At 39.6% G+C, this 23,797-nt stretch overlaps 1 protein-coding gene across 1 annotated transcript in view; it reads right to left on the reverse strand.

The window, feature by feature from the left end:
* The window catches only part of Gatb (glutamyl-tRNA amidotransferase subunit B), a 71,357-nt gene extending 57,572 nt beyond the window's left edge, over positions 1–13,785 (reverse strand). Inside the window, exons 1-2 of the mRNA XM_028789470.1 lie at positions 13,590–13,785; positions 11,870–12,020 (exon numbers count right to left, since the gene is read on the reverse strand). Coding sequence (XP_028645303.1) covers positions 11,870–12,020; positions 13,590–13,765 — 327 coding nt within the window. The 5' untranslated portion in view covers positions 13,766–13,785. The remainder of the gene's footprint in view (positions 1–11,869; positions 12,021–13,589) is intronic.
* Between the last annotated feature and the right edge of the window lie 10,012 nt (positions 13,786–23,797).

Below are 23,797 nucleotides of genomic sequence, written 5' to 3' on the forward strand. Positions count from 1 at the left end.
AGAGAGAGAGAGAGAGAGAGAGAGAGAGAGAGAGAGAGAGAGAGAGACACACACAAAACCCACCTACATAAGTCAAAGTGCTTTCAACTCCAATTATAGAAAACACAGATTAGAAGCTGGGGTGATTGATCTTGGTTGTCAATATGCTTGGAACTATAATCAACTAAATGACTTCCTCTGGTTAGTCTGTGAGAGAACTTCCTGAAGCATTAACTGGTGTGGGGGTCCCCCAGAGTGTGCAGCCCTTTTCATAACAGCCCCCACAGCCCCACACAAGCGGAGATCCGGTGTGCTGCTCCTACTTGCCCATGTTCACTCTTTGCTGCTCAGTCCATCTACTTTGTTGCTGCTACTCCTGGCATTCTTTATTGATGTCATGACACAGCTTCTTCCATCTTCAGAAGACCAGGGGCTCTGCAGGAGCCATCCAGGCCTGCAGTGCCAGGGTGCAAGTGCTGAGGCATCCAGCCTTGTGAACTGAGCAGCTACCAGCTTCTCAGCCTCTCTACTGTAAAGGCAGTCAAAACTGGACTACCTCACTCCAACTATGCAAGCCAATCTAATACATCTTCTTTATTAGTATGTTCACTCTATTAAGAGTTCTGCTCCTCTAGTGAACCCTGACTAATAAAGAACCCAGTTATTAATCTGAGAGTAACGTTGTTTCCGAGTGGGTGATTGTGTAACCATGGATGGGCCAGTCACAACAGAATTTTCTTCATCTGTACATTAGAAGGACTAGATCAAATGACTTATGTATTTCTTCCTATTCTGGCTTCATGATATCTGCAGCTCAAGAATGGTTCCTGCACTATCTGCATATTTTACTTGTAAGGAAAAGCTCTATGCAGAGCTTTGCTTGCATTTTACTCTAACAATCATTTTGATCTGGATTTCTGGGCTAGTGGAGATCAGAAATAAGAATCCAGAGTGGAAAATGAGTAAGAAATGGCTTCCAGAGTCAAATACACTGACAGTAGCTTAAAAGGAGGAGTAGGGTGGGAGGTAATGGTTGCAAACACTGTACTGTAAAGTCTAAAAAGAATACACAATTGCTAACATTTACTGTGTGATCAGATAGCTTTGTACACCTCAATAGCTCTTCAAGGCACCATTATATTACAACTCCAGCAGTAACTGATGTTGCTGATAACCTTAAGCAATCAAGTAAAGATTACCTTGTGCTCAAGATATTCTATTTAAAAGTTGAGAAAACACATAATATGTTTTAGAAAGAGAACCATAAATAGGTTTAAAAATATCAAGTTTTAGATAGTTGTAAAATTCTTTCATATCTTCTCTTTCTGCATACATACATATACACACACACATATGTTTTCTAAACAAGGTTCAATCAAGCTGCCTCAAAAAACCCATGAACTGCTTTTTCAGAACCTTCAACCGAAGTTCCTCTAAACACACACAAAGGGTTGACCAATCAACTGTATGAAACCAACATACTGATAAAGTAAAACCATTGGCATAACTACAGTTGTTAGAGCACATGTGGCAAATGGTACACGAAGACTGAGTGGTAGAGGTGAGAGTGCCTCTGAAGGGGAAGGCTTCCAAGAACCTACTAAGAGGTTTGTAAAAACACACACAAGGAAGGAGACAAATGTCCCTCCATGAACAAAGGGGAGGTCATCCAGCCCAATGCGGGCAAGAGTCCATCAATACCATGAGACAGCCAGGTATGCCACTAGGAAAATTTGGATCACTGGAACAGTGTAAGAGATGAAGAGAACCCTCCACTCTCGGAAGCCTGTGCTCACACACACCTGTGTTAGAGTTAAGGGATACAGGCAAAGCTCTCCATCCCTAGAACATAAAAGCAAGAGTACACAGCAACAGAGACTCAGAGTGATGGGCAGGAATGAAAACTAAGGACACCATGTAGTTATAATTTCCACAGATTTCATTAAGGGAAATCACAGAAATGGGGGAAAAAAGTTAACAGAACACTGGCACATCTCATCTTCTAACTTGGCTATAAGTATCACCTAAGTGTGAATGGACACAGTGCTAAACAGATGGGATTGCAGTGTGCCCAAGACTCATTTCCACAGTGCTTTCCCGACTTGCTATTTTGTGTCTCAGTTTTAAGTTAAAAACAACTTTGTGATTACATTCAGAACTAAGGGTCAGAAGGGCCTATCAGCTGGTCCTCTCTAGATCTAGTGAAGTCTTTCTAAACTGATTAGGCCCTTCAAAACACGCTATTAGTGATACCTGCTATGTTTAGAGAGCAGAAATACTGCTGACTTACCTAACTTTAAATAGATGTCATTAGGATTTCAAAAATAAATTAAACCCAAAGTACTTTACAAAAACATTGCATCATCATTTTCAGAGAGGCAAGACTTCTTTTTGGAGAAATCTGCAGGCTTGGATTCAAGAATGAATATCCAGCACAACATGTGCTGTGTGCACTGTTATCAAGTCCCTAGGGGGTGGGCATCACAACATATTTATTCTCCTTTGCGTGAGCCTTGTTGTTAGTAGTATATACTCTTGTAAATAAAAATTCTATAAATTGTTGCAAATAATGTTCCTGATTCTTTCATAGCTGCCAGGACCAATTCTGAACAACTCTGTATGGAAAGCCCCAAATGTTTTTTAGACAGACTGATGGTGAGAAAAAAAGGAGAGTGCCTTTGCTCACAGAAATGAAAAAGCAATGACTTTTATGACTTTGCCCCATTTTGGAGGCCTTCTGTTTGCTGGGGGGTTGGTGTTACACACAGACAAGAGTTTCCAGACAAGCAACACAGACAGATCACTGTCTCCAACTAATCTCATCAATGGCACAGCCTGATTCCCAGAGGAACTTATCTACTGTGCCCCCTGAGCATCCTGACCATCAGGGGCAATAAGGGCAAGTGTCCTCTCTACTTTTTCCTACTTTGGGAATGAACCAGAGCCCAGGCAGTTGAAATCACAATGAATGAATGTGCATTCAGTGTGTGTGTGTGTGTGTGTGTGTGTGTGTGTGTGTGTGCATACAGGCTTGCATAAGCATATATTCTAAACAAATCTGAGGCCTGGATAAATTCTTACCATTCCTGGAAACATTATTTGGCCAATTACAGAATGAATAGACTTGTAAATCCTATGACATTTTAGCAAATAGATATATTTTGTTTCTAATTTTCTTCCTACTTTATATCCAGAGTATTTCAACAAGAGAAACTAGATACTGATAAACAGGAAACAACCAACTCACAACAAATAACATAGGATCCTGTTTATAGTTCTGTAGGACAATAATTAGTTAATAATTTAAGGGCAATCTGTACCACAGAAGGAAGTTTTACTAGGTCAAAATAATAAATGAGGCTGCACCCTTGCTAATAAAAACAGAGAATGCTGTCCTTGGTTTGGCTGTAATCCTGCCAGTAAGTAGCAAAATGGGCTGACTGACCTTTTCAGATTGAAGATTCATGATGGAATTCCATAAAATCCTAAAACTAAGATAAAATAAAAAGATAAAATATCTGTGCTCCTAAAAAACATTCAGAAGGGTCAATAATTCAAAACCAGGAATGGCAGCCAGGTCAGGATGGCAGCCTTGACAGAAGCAGACAGGGCACAGATAGTCAGTGAACATGGGGTTGAACAGGCGAAGAAGACATTATATTCATACATACGTGCATTTGTACGTACTGATGTTTATAAACGCACATACATGCATGAACACATACCTAACAAACAATAGTTAAGCTCAACTGAAATAGGAGAATCACCTGGGGACAAAGCTGTGGTGTGAGTCTAAGGCCATGTAGTGTCCACTGACAGACACAGGTGTCAGGTAGCTCTGGGACAAGGGCACAGGCTCTGAAGCCACACTATTGGGTTTTAATCCTGGCTCCTCCACTTACCTTCTGATTGCGGTAACCATAGTAACTACCTCACTGGGTTGTTAGGAGGTTAAAATAAGCTAATCTGCCACAGAACAAGCACTCTGTTAGTAGATCATTATTGTAAATGCAGCTGAAAACTCCAGCTGTGGGCAACTGAAAACACCCTGAAGCAGAAGTCAAGACTCTGAGCCCATGAAGGTAAAGATCTTGAGTGGCTCCCTGAAGAAAGCTTTGAGCCAAAACTCTTGGTCCAGTCAGAAGATTTGCCACCAGCTGGAAGCAGACATAGAGGAGACACCCGCCTCAGGTCATGGGGAAAGACAACCCTGAAAAGGCAGATCCCTGACCTTGCACCCGGCTCCAGGGCATGGCAAGACTCTGGTACTACCTAAGCTGTAAGAGGTTGAGAAATTAATGCAGAAAACTGTTCATTCATTAAAGACCAAGAGGTCCTGGCAGAAGCTGTCATGAATTCATCCTGGAGACATCTCTACTGTACAGGGTACAGTCAGGTTGAAAATCACATTGAGCACAGAGGGAGAACCCACACCTGGAACCATCCTGGCTAACACTTCCAGAGAGAACAAATTACCTACAGACACAGACTCTTCATCAGCAGTAACAGATGCCTGAGGAAAGTGGAATCACATCCTCAACGTGCTGAGGGGAAATAAATGTCAACATGGAATCTTACACTTTTACTGCAGACTGAGGGAGAAGCCAAACAGCTGGAAGTACACAAGAACTGAGAGCTCATCACCCACAGACCCAGAGTGACACTAACATTTACAGGAGGGTGAGATACTAGAACGTGTTCGCTAGAGAGGACAAACTAAGGGCTTCTTCCCAGAGATGGCTTCTTATGAGAGAAGATGTGAGGAGAGTCACATCTCCCCCTTGGGCTAAGGGAGGGAGTGGCCTTTCCTCCAGTGCTCTGAAGATACCTGCTTTTGAAAGGTGTTTCTCCCCCCCCCCCCGCTTGTCTTTATTCATTTAACCTTAATTTTTAATACTTTAACTGATACTGAAAAGCAGTGGTGCCCAACCCCAACACCCAGTTTTGTTCCTCGATGCAACCACCTTCAGATCTTTGGGCAGTCTCATCTGGTATTTATCTTCCTATTTTTAAATAATACTCTGTGCCAGGAGACCTTTGGAAAAATCCATCACCTGCTGGTGAAGGCGAAGGTTGCTTGGCCTTTTGCCATGTGACAACCCTTTCTAAAAACTGGCAGAAGGACAAGCTTGGTAAGCTGTTACAATGAAAGACACAGTGCATGTGTTTAGAACTTAAAGCCACACGACATGGCCCACTTTGTTTCCAGAATTAACTGATAGGAGTTTCAATGTCAGAGAATAATAACAGGAAACATTTCCCAGTATTTTTATATAACTATATCATAAGCACCTATTCATACTGTATTACTTTATAGCTGTTAAAAAAATAGAATATGCCTACCCTGATAATAAGCTGGGTAACATGGAAGCCCGTCAAGTTAGGCTGCTAGGATGGCAGTTCACTATGCCAAGCGACAGGAGCACATGCAAGAGCTTGAATATGGGTGAGGGTTGTGAGGATGGAGGGAAGAAAGACTCTATCGTTTGCACTTTGGGAGCAAAAGAAGGAAGAAGATGGAAAGCACCACAGGAAAGTGACTTACTTTTATCTGTGAATAAAATAAAAAGAAACCTTGGTGAAGAAATCCCTCAGCTAAAAGTCTGTCTCAAGGCGATCTAAAGCGTGTATTTATTACCCAATTAAAAATGTAAACAACAACACAATAGTGGAAACCAAACAGTAACAACCCCACTCCCACCCCTCCTCTAAAAGAAAGATAACAAATCCAAGCTACTAACTAGATCTAGAACGAGGAGAATGGGCACATGGGAGCCTCTAATAAATAGCCAAAAAAATCAATTAATCTCTGTCTCTGTCTGTCTGTCTGTCTGTCTGTCTGTCTGCCACTGTAGGAGTTTAGAACGTGACTCCCAATTATGGTAAATACAAGTTTAGTTCTGCTCTTGTACTCACCAATATCTGAGTTGTGCCACAGAGTTTGTTAAATTAGAGGGTAGGGCTTCTACAATTTTTTAAATATGCTCTCTACTGAGGGATTTACTGATTTTATTCCCTTTGTAGAACTTCCTGTCATCTTGTAGTTGCCTTTCATTTCCTTCTTTGACCTTGATGTGTACTCTCCTCAGACAGCCCAGCTTATAGACACCTGCTGTTTGCACCTCCCCATCTTCCCAGTCCTCCCTGAAGCTACCTTCCTCTCCTCTGGGGCCTGGAGGAGCTAATACAGAGCTGGCTACCTGGAACTCTTCTTTACTCCAGGAACCTGGATAACAGAAGGCAAATCTTAAGAAGCTGCCTGTTTAAGACTGCCATTATTCTACCAGCACACTTGATTGGTAGTGGTGAGGCAGAATTCTCAGTTGAAATAATTTATTTTCTGCTAAGAATATTTAGGACTTTGTTCCACTCTCTTCCAGAAGTAGGCACCACTACTGAGGAGTCTGGTTTCTGCCTGAGCCCATCCTTTGTATACGATCCACCCTTCATTTCCCTGTCTCTAAGGGGCCTCAGCATCCTCTCTTCCTTCTGTCCCACTCCTCATGAACTTCATGCATGCCTGTATTTGAGGCTGATTCTATCCTTTGTGCTGGGTGGTTGGCAGGCCCTTTCCATTCAGAGATACATGTGCTTCGATTCTAGGAAATGCATCTGTTATTGTCTGTGTGATAGCTTCCTCACACCTATTTTCTACCCATCAGACACTGAACTACCCAGGCTGAGTCCCTAACTTTCTTCTACTATTCAATTTCATTATCTGTTTTGACTTTGAGAAAGATTTTTGTTGACTTTCTGCTCTAAGTTTTTGGAAGGTTTTTGTCTTTTTCTATTATTATTACTAATTGGTGTGGGAGTGAAGGGATAGGGCAAAGCACCATAATTTTAATTTCTGAGAGCTTTATTCTTATATCTTAAAGGATATTTACTAAAGCTGTTAAGCATTTTTTTAAACTTGTCTATCTTTTACTGTCTACTGACTGCTAGCTCATTTAACTTTTGTCTTTATTAAGGACTCTGTCCATCATGTACTGTCTGGTGACCTGTGTCAAGATACATCTTAAAGTGAGTTATTCAAGTGCTCATTAAACATTCTCTGTGAATCACCAGGGCCTGTTGACTGGCTGCCTCCCACTTGAGCAGTCGGGAGGCTATGCAGCTTTTTTTACTGAGAGCCCCACACTCCTGTACAACAGTAGCAGCCTCCACGTACACCCTCTGGCCCACAGTCTATAGCCACTCTTACAGATTCTTATTTGGGGGAGGACAGAGAAGGAAAGATGGAAAAACCAGGTCTCTGACCTTTTGGAAAAAACAAGCAGAAATAAGGTGTGAGCACTAGAGGTTAGAAGGCAGACATCAGTGCCTACTCACTGCTAGTGGCCTATGGAATGTGTTCTGATCCCTAGTGCAAATCATATCCTGGTTTTTTTCTATCCTCTTGTCTTAGCCAGGGTTAGTATTGCTGTGATAACACCATGACCAAAAGTCATGAGGAGGAAAGGGATTTGACTTACAGAGCCTAAATCCATTGAAGGAAGTCAAATCAGGAATTCAAACCGGGTGGGAACCTGGAGTAGGAGCTGATGCTTTGGAGGAATGAGACTTGCCTCTTATGGCTTTCTCAGCCTGTTTTCTTATAGAACCAGGACTGCCAACCCAATACCATCCAAAACTGGCTGGGGCCTCCCCCATCAATCACTGATTAAGAAAATGTTCTACAGGCTTGACTACAGTCCAATCTGAAGGAGGCATTTTCTCCATTTCTCCTACCTCTCAGATGACTCTAGCTTGTGTCAAACTGACATAAAACTTAGCCAGCACTCCCGTGTACAGTCCATTTACTTTTTGCTTAGTCAGTTCTTGTATTGTGACTGCCCATTCTATGTTTTCCTTAAGTATACTCTATTTCTACTATGTACACATGTATTAGCAGGTACTGTCACAGTGTGCTTCGTTGCTCCATGAGGGCAAGATGACCTGGCTCCGAGCTGTCTCTCTAGAGCTAGTACAGGGCAAGCACTTGGTAGACAGAACAATGTCAGCTGAGTAAAGGGCTGGAGGCAACCACAAAGGGAGATGATGATAACTCAAGTAGAAGTCTGCTGTTTCCTGAACCCAGAGACAAAGCCATGCACTTAGAATGCACTCACTTAAGTATTTACTGATTGAGCTTGAAATATTTTAAAGCACTATTTTTCTCTTATGGCTACATGGGCCTTCTGTAATCAGGCATCTCTTTTAACAGGTCAGAAGGCAAAATAAATAACACATAGACCAAACACATTCTACAGAAACACTTCAGTCTCTGAACAACACATCACTACTTTTTGAACAAAGCAAATCTCTTCTAATTAAGGACTCATTAAGATAAAACTTAGTAACTTTCTATTTTGCAAAATAAAATAAGTATTTTTACTGATAAACGTTAGTCCAATATACTATCATGGCTAAATGAGATAATTGCAGTGTATATATGGTGAAAAATGCAAATAAGGATACCAACTATTGTGTGTAGCAGTTACTTTTGCTGTCACTGGCAAAACAACAAATTGTGCTTAATAACTCAAGGGAATCTTTATAAAGATGAAAGTCACCACTCACTATGTGTTAATACTAATAGGTTAGATTTATGAAGCGCTTATTACTTGCAGTGACTAAGCATTTTAAAAGAGTTTATTCATTTAATTCTCATAAAAATCCAATAAGTCTAATACATTACCCTCACTTTGCAAGTTAGAAACTAAGGCAAAAGAAGATTAAGTGATCTATCTACACAGACATTCTATTTGTCTCAATGGAAATTTTATCTTTAGCACTTTCCTATGCCACTAAAGTATTTTCATAAATATTATTAATGGCTTCCTAATACTCCACTGTGTACATTTATCATGATTTACTCAACCATCCCCCACCACTGGGAAACTCTGATTGCTTCCAATTTGACTGTAGAAAAGTCTTTAACCATTTTTTTCATTGTTTTATATGACAGACTCCTAAAAGAATCAATGGGCCAATAATACTTGTTGGATGACTAAAATACACGAAACAGTCTCATTTTGCCTAACAAAAATCTCTTCATATTCTCATAAAACATGTTCTTATCCCAACAACAAGTGAATAGTCTCCTGTTTTGTGGTTTAATTTTTACATTTAACTTGTAAATAAATATTTATTTGTTATTTGTAATAACATACTATATATTAACTTGTAAATATATATTAAATACATGATATTATATACACACATACTCTCACATGCACACACATATATACATGAAATTTGTTTTATGCATAGGAGCTGTATATTTTTTCTCTAAATAGCTAACCAATTTTTCCAAATTCATCAATTAAGTAAATCATTCTTTTCCCAATGATTTTTTGTTCTCTGTGTGTGTGTAGTATGTGTATATATGTATGTATGTATATATATATGTATGTATATGGCATGTGCATACTCTCATGTATACATTCCTCCCTTTACCAAACATTTCTGAGCAGATACTTTCCCCTGGTGATTGATTTACTTTTTTTTTGTGGGGGGGCAGGATCAATAAAATAAGTGCTATATTTTAATATGTTAATGAATTGTTTGTGTAGAAATAGATAAAACATTAAAAATACAGACTGATAACTAGACAAGAAAGAGGCGCTCTATTTAAAGGCAAATATTGCCAGGAAAACATGTAAGACAGAAGTGGCATCTAAGGAGCAGAGCATGTGAAACCAAGACTCCTTTAGAGTTGGCAAAGGAAAGTAGCCATGAGGAGGGAGCATCAGGAGTCAGAGGTAGAAGATGCAGGAAGGAAGGAAAGTTATGTATTACCCATACTTGACATAGCTGATTACACAACAACATACTATTCTACTCCAATTTTCAAAGACCATCTCTCAAGTTCTTCGTTAGTTACAGTTACTAGATACAGAGTAAAAACATCACAATACTGTGTCCATGGGCCTCAGAGGCATCCTAGAACATCTTAAATTGAACGACAGGCAAGGAAGAGAGGAATGAAATGCTCTAAGCGATGTCTTCGTGTGAAGATTTTCAGATTCCTGAGCTGCAGACTAGGACAGGTTCTTTAAAAAGAAGGACACTTGTGAAGAGCAGGCTGATCAGCAAAGCTGAGAGAACAGCCCTGGCAACTCCTGGAGCCATGAGTGCTGCTGACTCTGATGAAGAAAAGCAAACCCTTGCTTAAGAAAACTATATTGTAGTCTTTCCTGCCATCTCAATCCAATGTTCACATATTTTCTCAATGTACTCACTGTTTAACTGACCTGTTGATCACAGAGCAGGACCTTTCTAGGGTACAAAACATGTCTTTCCAAATATGCTGACCTGCTAGTTACTTTGAACTGTTTGTAATATTTGACTCTATTTAGGCACAACTGAAGAATCAGTTATCTGCTTATATCTGCTTATCCCAAACTATGTTTCTAAATGTACCCTAAGACTCTGCTAGGTATCACATTCCCAGCTGAGGGGAAAAAAAAAACTTCAAAAGGCTCAAAAACTTACATCTAGATTCTTGATGGTCAACTACAACGTAAGGAAAAAAAGGTTCTCAGCAAAGAGGAAAAAAGGTAGAAGTGCTGTATAAATGACTTGTGTTTCACTCATCTAAGGAGATATTGTATCTACTATATGAGAGTCTTCACCCAAAAAAGAACCTGTTTTTGAAGAAAACATATCTCTTCTCCAGCAAACAAGAACTCCTCCTCCATAGGGAGACATTTTATGGTAGAAAGAGAACCTGAGAGGATGGGACTGCATGTGTATAGCAAGGTCTCTGTAGCTGACTTCCTTTAGAGAGACCCAACAGCAAACAGGCAGTGGCCAGGGAAGTGGTTTGGATAGATTTGATCCCTCACAATTAAAAGCCCAAATAAGAAGAGTGCTAAGTCTGAGACTCTACCTTAATCCAATCAAAGCTCTGAGTAAAGCTGACAAGGCACTGCCAACAGCCTGGGCAGTTCAGTCTTCACTTGCATTTAAATGTCTGAGTGTACAGAACACACTCATGACAGTCCCTGCCTGTGACACACTCATCATCACCCTGTCTACACATGTTCCTAAAAATGGAAACTCCATTCCCACTTAACAGTACAAGGTTCCTGAACAGAATGTGAGCCACACAGTGGCTTAAATATTTACACTCCTCCTTCCATCTTATTCTTCAAAATGCAACTCATTACGTAAAAGTACCACACTGTAAGTCTTGCTGATGGTGACACTGGCTCTGTTGAGCCTTAGGATCAAGTGAAAATGAGTAGCTAAATCGATAACCAACTCTCTTTTATACGTAGTGGTCTCTTTTCTCCATTACCAACTGCTTTTAGCTTTTAATAACTGAAATCGTTCTGCTCTTACACTGTAAAATTGCATACTACATGTTCTTTCTTTGGGCACTCCCCACTCCTCCATGTATCGTTCTAACTCCTACTTGACTTCTCAGTGTGGACACTACTTCTTTCCAGTCATTCCTGCTTAACAAGATAAACCACTACAATTTTTCACATGATACTTCTTCTTGCTCAATTACATGTCCTTCCTTTGGGTTCCAAAACCACCCTTTGCACATTGCCTTTGCAGGAATTTTCATATTGTACTCTACTTGTTTGTAAGACATCAGCCCTGTCCATCTTTAAACTGCTCCTAAAGCAAAGATCTTTGCTCATCTGCATTAGACAGTTCCTATCAGTATCTGGTGTTTGATAGGCATTTAAAAGCGTTTGTGAAAGGAGTGAATAGATGCTATGAATACACTCAGATTTAGAAACAGAATTATAGAGACATGTCTTTATAAACAATTAATGCATCATGTCTAATTCCCTAATCACGCAAAATTCCCTAAGCAGGTAGGTCCTTATCTATATTCACTATGATATAAACATTTTCCAAAGAAAACAGACGATATAAAACACCTTACCGGTAAAGTTCCAGGCAGAGATGCATCAAAATAAGAAACCAAAGAATTCGGAGGTGCTGCAAAGCACACTTGAGCTCCAGAGAAGAGTTTAGAGTTGGAGGAAATCTGTGCATGAATTTCCAGTCCTACTACAGCTGCCCATTTGTGTTCACTAAATGGAAAGAAAATGGCTACAATGTTACATTTGTCACTATATATAAACTCTTATAAACCTGTAGTTCAAATAATAATCTTATGTTTTAAATTAAAATTTCATATGCTTATATTTTAAAATGTGTCATTTTATTGGTGAATAAATTAAGTGTATCTTATTAGTTAATAAATACAATATAAATGACTCAGTAAATAATAAAAGCTTATCTTCTCATCATTATTTAGGTTTAATACAAATGCCAGGATTCTAGTTCTAGAGAAATAATGGCTAAAGAATAAATTATAATCCATATTTTGAGTTCCTTGTTAACAGCTTGTAGCTAAAGAAGCAAGGTCACACAGATACCAAAGACTACCATGATATGGTATTCCTGAAAACTTGTGAAAAAAGAACAGTAAGCCATTAGAGGGAACATTTTTTTTTTCATCCTCCAAGTCACATCCAGTTCTTGAGATCTAAATTTAAAATCTTTCATTTGCTCATACTTGACTGCTAGCAAATCTTAGTAAATGCTATAAAATGCTATACTAATATCTCTTATCTGACCATTCCTACTCTAGTGAGCCAGTACACAGTTCTTTTTGGGGAACTAACATTCTCTATTCGTATGTATGTTCCTATTCTTCACTTTTCCACAGCAACTTTTTATATTATACAGATTTTTATTCATGTGCATTCAGTTTGTTTTAAGCATTTCAATAGGTGAAGGAATGAAAAAAGATTAATTCCTTCTTGTAAAATTTGGAAATAAAACTTGCAAGTGAGAGGAAATAAACTAAGAAATTCTGTATGCTCTAATTACTAATCAAAGTATTCCTGCAGTTTCATTTCATGGAATGAAAATGGGTCTAGTTTATGAAGACAATAGAAACGTGATGCTTTTGGACATTTTTCCTCTCTTCTTCACTGAAATGCTAAAAGAGTGCCAACCTCAATAAAACAGAACATTAAATTTTTCCCTTATGTTTTTGTATTTTAAAAAAAGCTTTAAATCATGTACACTGAAGCAACTAACAGCTGTGCACAATAAACAGTTCTTTTCATAACCGGGGAAAGATTTCGTCAGTCGACTACATCCTCCTAGGTCTAGACAAATGCTCCCATCATAAAACAAACCACAGATAGCTAGTGCCTTCTGACTAATAAGACCTCTAATAACACCAAGCTCTTCTATCTGGAGCTTTGTACAAAGGCCATTTTCTGTCTTTAAATAATTGCTAGCCCGTAGTAATGCCAAATGCCCGCTACATACGAGCCAGAATCTAGTGTCACAGACCCCACACTAGTTAGTAGGACAAAGTATTCCAGTCTTCTGTCTGCGAAGGCGGCTGGTGGAAATGCTGTTTTACACTCGCATATGGTCCAAATATGTCTACTTTAGGACAGATATTTAAGTGTGTAAGGTGAAGGTGGCAGGCCTGGTTTTGTGTTTTCATTTAGGTTCAGTTGCTCACATTACACAGGTGACCACCCTCCAGCACACTAAAACCCTCAGGCTGGGCTGCCAGAGCGATTATCCTCGTTAAGCACTTCCACGAGACAGGCAAAGGTACGAAGAAAATATACCCTTTCCTCGGCTTCTGAGCCGTGTGGAGGGAAGGCTGAGCCACTGAACTCTGTCTCCTAGCCCAGTTGGATGTGGGCCCAGTCTGAGAGCCACTTCGGTGGCGAGAACCGCCGTCTATCCACGCTAAAGCCCAGCGTCTTCCAGGGAAACACAAGCGCAGCACGGGGGCCGCCATTGCATCGCTGAAGTCCGGATCAGGTGATCAACCCTCCCTCTGCAGCGAGGCTCCCTGGGAACCGTAGTTCTGGCAATGCGCCACAACGCTTGTAGGCTCGGACCGGAAAACTACTATTCCCGGCAACCCAACTCAAACGCCACCGGAAATCTGTTGGGGAGGGGCGGAACCAGAAAAATGGGAGGGTTTGTGGGTCCTGCGTGACTCCTCCTAGCGGGGAGTTGGAGAGCTTTGTGGCAGTAGAGCTTGTGTGTCTATGTGTGTGTGCTTGACAGCTCTTTGAGGGAGAGCCAAAACTAGGAAGCCTCACCAAGGATTTCAACTCAGCTTAAGCCCGTGAGTTGAAACAAATGACCCTGACATCACCACAATGGCTTCCTGGACTCTCCAACGCATGTATTTTCTCTGTCTTTCTCGCACACTTCGTACACAAATTTGTGCATTATTTCAACTGATACTTATTTGCATGCCTGCTATATAGATCTAGTTCAATAATTAGGCAACATTGACATACTAGAAAGAAAGACTTTATGGCTGTTATATTTTATAGAATTGACATTTTGGGGAGAGGAACATACAGAAAAACTTTTTTTAAAATAAATTGTTTATGTGCTTTTTACTTACTTACTTTTTTTTTTTTTTTTTTTTTGCCAGTATCTGAAACTATTTCTTATGTTAGAAAGTTTTGATAGAAAAAAGACATCACCTCAATGGGTTTATTTTGTTGTTTGACTTCAGAACTCATCCTGGGCTGGGCATATCCCTCAGAGGTACAGCATTTGCCTATCATGTAGAAGGTGCTGGGTTCTACCCTCAGGAAGACAAAGCCAAACAGAGCCTTTCATATTCCTTGTTGAAATTCCAAGTGATTTTTTTTTATTTGAAAACTTAGTCTACAATAGTCCTCACTTTCATTTTTTCAATTTTAACTGTTCACGTAGTACCTAACAGTTATCTTTGATTTCAGTGGATCCTTGTCTGGTATTCACCACAGTATTTCCAGAGTACAGAGTAGACACCTCAAGAATATTTGTAATGCAGTGTGGTGAATGCATTTGACAAATGGGTGCTGTTGAGAGAGTATATTCTTTAGAAAAGAGATAACAAATTGGGGTAGTGGTGAAGGATAAAGTAAAACATCTGTTTCTGGGAGATGTGTAAGGTGAGATTGAGGGACCTGATAGAGAGTTGGGAGTAACTTTGGGAGTTCTGACTTATGTGTCTAGTGTAAGGTAAGGAAGCCAGAAAAGGAACCTATTCTCTGTGGAAACTTAGGTGCTTAGTTGCCTTGGAGATCTCCGAGAGGAGCAATCCAGTGGAAGTCACTGATGCCCAATTATAGAGAAAGAAAAGATACGTACTTTCTGTGTTTCACACTCATGCAGTTTCAGTTATTGATCACTAACCTACAGATTAGGGATCTACAATTAATGATCTGTTTCCATTAATATTTACAAGAAGTTATGGTATTATGTAATATGGTCCCTCTATTTGGAAAGATAAATTTAAGCTGGGCAGGAGAGATAATTCAGTGGTTAAAAGCACTTTCTGCTCTTCCAGGGGACCTGAGTTTGTCTCACAGCACTCCTGTCCAGTGAGTCACAACTGTCTGTAACTCCAACTCCAGCAGCTTTGCCACCATCTTTGGCTTTCTGCAGGCACCACCCACAGCACTCCCCTAACCATGTCTCTCTCATGCATACATATAAAAATAATTTTTAAAAAAGATTGTCATTTACTCTTTCTATATTTTTTTACTTTTCTATCTACCTCCCGTGAATAATCTGACTTGCTATAGCAGAAATACTTTCATGTAACTAAAGAAGAAAATGAAAGTGAATAAAACACTAAGGTGGAAACGTTTCAAAATGTGTTTCTAATTAGTTCCTTTCATTCTTTGGGTCCTTGATATATGGGTGTCTCTCTTCTAAGTACCCACATTTTCTACATTAGCTGTATATGGGTTTGCTTTTTCTTCTTTAGCTCCCCAAGTGGGTTTCTAGTCAGTAAAGTTGCTTGGGAATGCAATGTGGTTTCACCTTTCATAGGGCTACAGAGGAGAAAGGGAAGACTACTTTCTACCTCACCCCTGAAACATAATTAGGAGACACTTCACTACCTCACAGGAAGTATTAGAAGAGTTCTTGAAATCTTTGCAGAGAATGTGAGGACAGCCAAAGGATAGCCTACTTTTTGTACAAAGTGTACTGCAGTGGAAACCCAGCCTGATTTCTAAAGCAGTATTATGCAATCACATGCTCTCGGTCTTCAAAGGCCTCCACCCCACCACTAGAGGGAGAGAAAATCCTTTGCATGTAAATGGATTTGCTTCCTTGAACAAATGGGAACCTTCCAGCTTGGTACATTCTATGTCTAATCATGGCCTCTCAAAGGCCTATAAAAGCTAATGGTGGAAGTAGGGACTTACCACCCCCTCCTCTGGCTTTGTTCTCTATCAAAATTATCTCTCATTTCCAGAAATGCCTGTTGGTGGTATCTAGGAGGGGCACTGTTTTCCAGATATCCCTTGCATTTAAGGGAGGGCAGTTCTTCTCCTGAATCTTCTTTCATGAGACCATTTCTTGCCTTCTTTCTGAATGCCAAGTATGTACCCATCAGAACTCTTACTGACAGACAGCTCTCTGGCTGAGAGAGCTATTTTGGATCCACAGCAAGGTGACTGTCATCTGGAAGACACAGAGATTTCCATTTTCAAGGCACTCAGGAGGTAGCAGGACAGTTTCTAACCATATTTTTTTCAAAGAGCATGTCTCAGCTCTTCTCTCCCCAACATTATTCAATCAATTAAAAAAAAAAGATGTTTGAACCAGAGCTGATTCTCAGTTATAAATGAGACTAGTTAGGAAGTATGTCTTAGATAACATGGTTGGTTTGGGTTAGTCTTTTTCCAAGTCTTGAATGGTCAGAGTTGGGATGGCCTGGTTCACCACTGTATTTGACTGGACATCTTTAGGTATCTATATAAACACATTGATTTCTGAACACAAATCCCCCCCCACCAAATCTAGATTGTGTTTAATTGTGAGCCTTCCCATTATCCACCATTTTCCTAGGGTGTAGTGGAGGAAGTGATGTGGAAAAGGCATTTTGTGCTAAGATTTGTGACTTCCTCAGCATCATGTGTTACAGTGTAAGGGGAATAATACAAATGGCACAAAGTTTCTGCTTTTTAAGAAGCAAACAATTTTAATTGCAACATTATCAGTCCAAGTAAAATAAAAAAAGTTAGCTTCTGCTATTGTGGAACTGTATCTCAAAATCTATTTGAATGTATGTGCAAATCTTAAAACTGTGTGAACCAATCTTTTTCTTTAATTAACTACATTTGTCCGTAGGAACAAAGGCAATGCTTTAAAATTATTTAGCAGATGAATATATAAAATATCCACTGTCGTCTAACAAAGCTGGATGGGTGTTGTCATAGTGTTTCTTAGTACAGTAATGAGTTTGATCTCTTTGTTGGCTAATATTTTCTATTTGTCTTTTTGGCTATGGAAGGAAGCCCAGTGTTGAAATTTCAGCCATGAGGATAGGAAGGGTTGGTAGTAAAGTTAATTCAAATTCCCTATAAAAATAAAACAAAATTCATTTACAGTGATGGGCATGTGACAAAACTTGACAAGATTATCTGCATGTAGTAAAAACATTGGAACAAAGGTAGTTCATGTCTTTGAAAAGAGCATTCTTTAAACACAAAGCTTCTTCTTAGAAAACTCCACATTTTAAGATCCAGAGATGTGCCACTGGGAGAAAAACAAAGACTGGGAATACATGCCTGCTGAGCAGTTGGAAGAACAGGATTCATTTCTTTTTATTTTTCCACTAAAGTCTTGCTTCTGATAAAATACTGATGTGGAGGGAACAATCACTTTCTCTAGAAGATTGCTGTGGGGCAAAGAAATCTATAACCCTTTCTTCATTTCCAATGCAAGGAAATAGAACACCCTGCTCAGGGCCTTTGAGGAGATGAAATGCCAGCTGGCAAGATGAGGCTAGCACATTGTTATTAGGCCTGGTCTAGGAACTATAATATTTTTGTGGTCTTCTATCTGATTTCAAGGAATAGCTCGCTGATCTAAAAATATGACTAGACCCTGGAAAGAAACAAGAATAGAGTATCAGCAAAAGTTCTACCTGCATGTATTCCCTTGACTCATCCCTTGCTTGAAGGAATATAATCTTGAGTTGCAAGTACCGAAAGCTAGAAAACGTTAAACTCCATGTTTCTGAGAGCTGTGGTTTGCATGTGATCAAAGCTCTGCAAGGAGCTAAAAAAGCTCTCTATTTTTGTGCTTTGGAATTGCGTATTCTAGCATTCAGAGCTAGAGAGTTTGTGATCATGCACATGCACACACACACACACACACTTCTAAGCTCTACTTTCATTCAAAAAATAATGCAAAAATAATAACCAGTGGCTATTCAGTTTCAAAACAGATATTTTTGTATGTCAGCTGGTTCTCTTATTTTGGATCCAAAGGATGATGATGAATAAATGCATATCATTAAAGAACCACTTAATAGGGAAGGCTGGAGAGACGGTTCAGTTGGTAAAGTACTGTCTGCTCAAGCATGAGGGTCTGAGCTTGGAACCCTAGCACCCATGCAAAAAGCTAGGTGCTGTGTTGTGCATCTATAACCCAGAACTGGAGAGACAAACCCAGACAGGAGCATCTCTCTCTACAGTTTCAGTAAGAGACTACCCTTCAAAAGTTAAGGTGGAGAGTGACTGAAAAGAGGCTCAGTATTGACCTCTGTCAATAACATATATAATATGTGCACAGATGTGCAGGCACAAGCACACACAGCCTCACTGGGACACATGAACTTTGATGAGACCTTTCTCCTAATGAATCACCTCTTCCTCAATCATTGAGGGGGAAATGCCCCACATTCCACCTGGTGGTGGTACATACAGAAGGGAACAGAACAACTTATCTCACATGCCTTGCCAGATAATTGATGTCATTACTTGTGCATATCTGAACTGGCACCTCTATCTGGGCTGCCCTTGAACCAAGAATGAATGAGCTACCCAAAACAATAGGCCTGAAATCTTGGTGGCTGAGCCTTCATGTTCACCACAGTTTAATATATAGCTGTTGAGAGGCAACATCGTGCTTCAGGAAGAAGTGCTGTATTGGATTAAAACCAAGCAGCAATCAAATGATAGAACTACTGAGATAAATGCAGAGAGAGGGGAAGAAAGGGAAACTATCCCAGAGATTGATGAATTAAGAAGGGGTGGAGGAGCACAGAGATTATTCGTGTCTCCTTGGAGCCTGACTCTACAGTCTGATTCAACAAGATTGAGTGGTGGCCCAACAGTGATTTCAAATTGATGTTGTTCAAACATTTAGATCGGTTTTGTAATTAAAAGGTGTTTTCACTCCTCTCCACATATAGTAAAAATGAAAATAAATTGTGTCAGGATGGGACTTAATATTGTGGATTTAAAATGAAAAACAAAAGTAAAAATGTATAGTTACTTTGGCAAACAGTAGTCACATTTTAGTCTGATATTTATTTGTACCATTCTGTAAAGCTGTTTTCTTTATTATGGTTGCTGTAGTGTATGGGTATGATCCCTCTGAAGAATGTCTTACATTGATGTACAGACCACGGGTTTTAAAAGTTTATACAGATTTATTAAATAACTTTATTATCTTTTACTCACCACAGTGGAACTCATTCAATCTCAGTGTTATCATGGTTTGTGTACCCCAATTTGACACTTCACAATCTGTTAATGTTGAGTGACCATCACAGATGTCAAAATGAAGAGTGTAGAGTTTAGAAAAACTTTGCCTTGCTTAGTTGTCTAGGTAAAGCACTATTTTAGACAACCTCCCTATATGACACTTGTAGTGCCTAAAACAGTGGTTCTCTATGACGCTTGCAGCTCCCAGAACAGTGGTCCCCTGTGGCACTTACAGTGCCTTTAGTTGTGTTCTCATCTCAAGGAAGAATTTTATTTTTATGTTGGTATACGTTTTCTTGCTTTAAATCTTCTTCTAAAAACTTCTGCTAAACTTGTCCAATACAGATGCATGAATATATGAAGTATCACTTATTTCAGAGTGATAATACCCCTTTATCAAATGCATTGTTCTGTGTGTGTTAACAGAAACTCTTCTTGAAGTTATAAAAAGAAGTTGCAGTGTGTGCTTTGGTTGGACTTGTATAGCACCATAGAAATCCAATGTTGTGTTTCCTTTTTCTTCTTTGAAAAAATATTGTTACTCATTTTCAATTGTCAAGAAACAGCAAGCTTGGAAGTAGTAATTTTCACTCTGTCTAAAATGTAATTTGGCAAGACAGGCCAAATTACAGAAAATCAATTAGTCTCTGTTACAAGAGTTGAGTATCTGAGGGCTCTTCTGCCTCTGGTTACTGCAGCTGATGTCTGCTTTGCGGCAGAGGATTTCTTTGAAGAAAACTACTCAGAATTCTTTTTTTCTATCTGGGGCAAAAACCTGATTGTATCTGGACATTTAATCCTTGTCAATTAAGATGGAGGCAGAAATAAATTTCTTCCTTGAATTACTTTCTCTCTTCCTGCAGTTTTATGCCACATGCTGTTAGAAGAGCAGTGAACATTTACTTCCTGAAGCCTGGAATTTCAAAATATTAAAATTCTAAGTCGTATAATCTGTGCCTTTTTATATACAGCGATGACTGCAGTGGTACTAAGCAAGGGCTCTCGTGTCAGCCTGCTCTACACCAACAGCACTTCCCTTCTGATACAAAAATCAGCCAATAATTGAACCAAATATATACAATGTCACTTTTTATACACTTATGTTTGAACATGCCTTTCTGGAAATATAAATATTGCTTCCGCCCCCCAAATTCCTTTTTCCATTTTCTTTTATTTGAGGATTTTTGTCAAAAAATATTTTATTACTAAATAATTTCTTCTATTACATCCAGGAAAGCTCATAAATCTCTCTCTCTCTCTCTCTCTCTCTCTCTCTCTCTCTCTCTGTCTCTGTCTCTCTGTCTCTCTGTCTCTCTCTGTCTCTCTCTCTCTCTCTCTCCCTCCCTCCCTCCCTCCCTCCCTCCCTCCCTTCCTCCCTCCCTTCCCCCCTCTCTCTAGATAAGCAATACTAACCACTGATTTAAAATTAGTGACTCCTTTTCTCTACTCTAGACCAGGGCAGCCATAATCAGAAAAATCCTTAATTAACCTTAACTTGCACTTAAAATAAGGTGTGGAAATAAAAGAATACTTTTAAAGAGTTATGAAGCAACACAAAACTTGTAGTAAGCAAGTTATAACTCCTGTGTTGTGTGGGGCCCATAATTAGCTTTTTATAAGTCAAAACACTTTTAAAAATAGTCTCATATGTTGAATTCCAAGCATGGTACTGCTTTTTGTAGAGGAATTTCTGTAAAATGCAAGTTTATTTATAGATTACAAGCGACTCAAAGATGTTCCAATAAAAAAGAAAATGACACTCTGGAGTCTTTGTTCTGGCTGTTTGGGGTTGTCTTGGAATGTTCAATCTACTCCAAGGGATTGGTTTTAATCTTCTGCAGGAAAAGGAATTTCATAAATTGAAATTGTTGGCCAGATGGAATTTCCTGATTAATTTTTTAGTGTTTGGTATTAAATGTAATAATGAAAAAGGGAGTTCTAAGAGTAAACCCGATTAACATTTCATAAAATTTATTGCTCTAAATATGGCTTACCCTCCATTTCACAGTCGCTACTGGCTGCCTCTGTAGAGAACCTCATTGTACTTTAAAAAGTCGAACACGGTCAACTTGCCTCCTTCCTCTCTCCCAGCTCTTCCTTTTCTTTTTGCTGAACTTCTTTTCAAGATTTATACAAATTCATGGAATCCCTGCAAGGCCATCAGTACCATTTCAGGGCGTGATTGGTCTCCTTCTTTATGGATCTTGTTAGAAAGAATGTTTTCAATAGATTAGGGTAGCTCTAATGGAGTCCTTTTGTGTGAACATTCTTAATCCTGCCTATGGTCATACACTAGCATATATACTTATAAAATTTCTCTTTGTGATTTTTTTCTTATTTACCATTTTCCTATGACAGGTGGAGTTTTCCAGTCTTTCTGAAGCTCAATACATTCATTTGAATTTGCAGGGATTGGAAAATGGAAATTTTGAAAAGAAAAATCTGTCCTTCTAGATTGTGAGATTGTTCAAGGACAGTAACTGCATAGCTTCTGTGTCTGTGGCCTTTCTGCTCTGTACAAGTTGTTACAGGTTGTCATCTCTATCCACTGCTCTTGGGAACTGTTTTCCTGTCCCCAGTGCCTCCTCCTCTGCCAGGGATTGCTGAGCTGAACTGCTACTTAATTCAAGTCTAGCTACAGAGCTTGTGTGGTTCAATGCAAAATTAAAATTCAGAATGCTATGAAATGACAGCAGCACAGCAGTGAGCCTCTTCCAAACCTAGGTGCACATGTGCAGATGCACAAGTTACAAGCTCCACTCTAGTCCCACTCCTCCCCAGCTATGGTTTATAGAGTATGTGGGAAGGGTCTCAGACCCAGATAAGATCGGTCAGAGCCCCTCTCTCATCCTTCTCTTCTTTATTTGTACTAAAACTAAGGAGGAAAAAGAAAACTTGCCTAACTATGTAAAACAGGGGACTTAGTGTGAAGAAAGCCACTGATGTACAGAACACAAATCCTTCTGAAGACAGAAGAAAGAAACTAAACTGGCCAGGCAAGTTATGGGCAGGGACCTCAGAGATGAGCAATTCAGTATCTAGCATCTTGTCCTTAACAGCCAGTTCTGTCTTTGCAGAACCTGGAACTGTCTTGGTTCAGAAGGCAGAAATACCAAAGTGCTCATGGGCTCTGGTTCCTGCTCTGGTTGCTTTAGTTTTTACCTTCGCCTTTTGCACAGCAACTTTAATAAGCAAAGATGCCCAGAAACATCTGCTCTGGAAAGTATGCCTCAAACTCCAGTGTGGACCAGGAATGGAGAGATATATTAATACCTGGTTGGTGGAGCAACTGGCCTGACCAGCTCACCCTGCCCCTATGCTTCAGCTCAGTAAAGGAACTCCCCTTTCTCGGGGGTCACTCCTGGTATATAAGAACTCTGATTGATTCCTCTTTCCTACACTTTCACCTGTACTAAAACTCTTTTCTGTTTCACCCTTCCACTGTTTTGTGGGATAAATGACCCAGAAGGCCCTGACAGTGAGGCTTTGTTGGCGCTTGATTATAGGCATTCTAGCTCCCCAAACTATTGATATCCTGAGGTGAGAAAACCTCTGTCACAGTTGAGGATTCTCTCGTTGCCCTCAACAAGAGTCACTCCTTTGCTGTCTAAGACATGTGTAGGAATTTTCAGGAATTTCACTGTCCCCAAATACCATCTAAGATCTTGATGGTCTTTCTGCTAAGCCATACCTTGGTGTCCACTAGCTTTAAGGCTCTGGGGAGTGGAACACTCTCTACTTCTGAGGCAATAACCAGATTCCCCAAGATTGATTCTCTGTAACTGTCTATGTTACAGTCTGTTTACATTGCGGAAGTGTGCTTATTGTTACTTTTCCTCAATTAATACAACAGCATTTAATAGTGTAATGACTGGAGATATAAGAAAAGAAACTTCTATCCAAAGCTGACCACCAACTGAAGAAAAAATTTTTTTAAAGTATTCCAGCTACAAAATGCTTTTGAGTTCTTCCCTAGGGGAAAACACATTGAGGCCAAAGCCAAGGCTTCTCACTCCTGGGAGTCCCTGTCTCTTTCTCCTTTTCCAAACAGTACGAATCTCAAGAATGCTTTAAAAGAGGAGTCAGGAAACACCAATAAGTAAATAAGGATTGGTTCCTGGGAGACCACTTGACAGGCATTCTTCTGGGAGCTCATTGTAAAAGGCAATTTTAAGGGCATAGCACAGTTTCCAGAGACTATGATCTTGGTATTTCATAAGGTTTTTTAAATGACCATATTAGATTTAGATATCATCACACACACACACACACACACACACACACACACACACACACACACACAGGGGGAA

Source organism: Grammomys surdaster, unplaced genomic scaffold, assembly GCF_004785775.1.
Source record: "Grammomys surdaster isolate TR1022 unplaced genomic scaffold, NIH_TR_1.0 125834, whole genome shotgun sequence".
NCBI lineage: Eukaryota > Metazoa > Chordata > Mammalia > Rodentia > Muridae > Grammomys > Grammomys surdaster.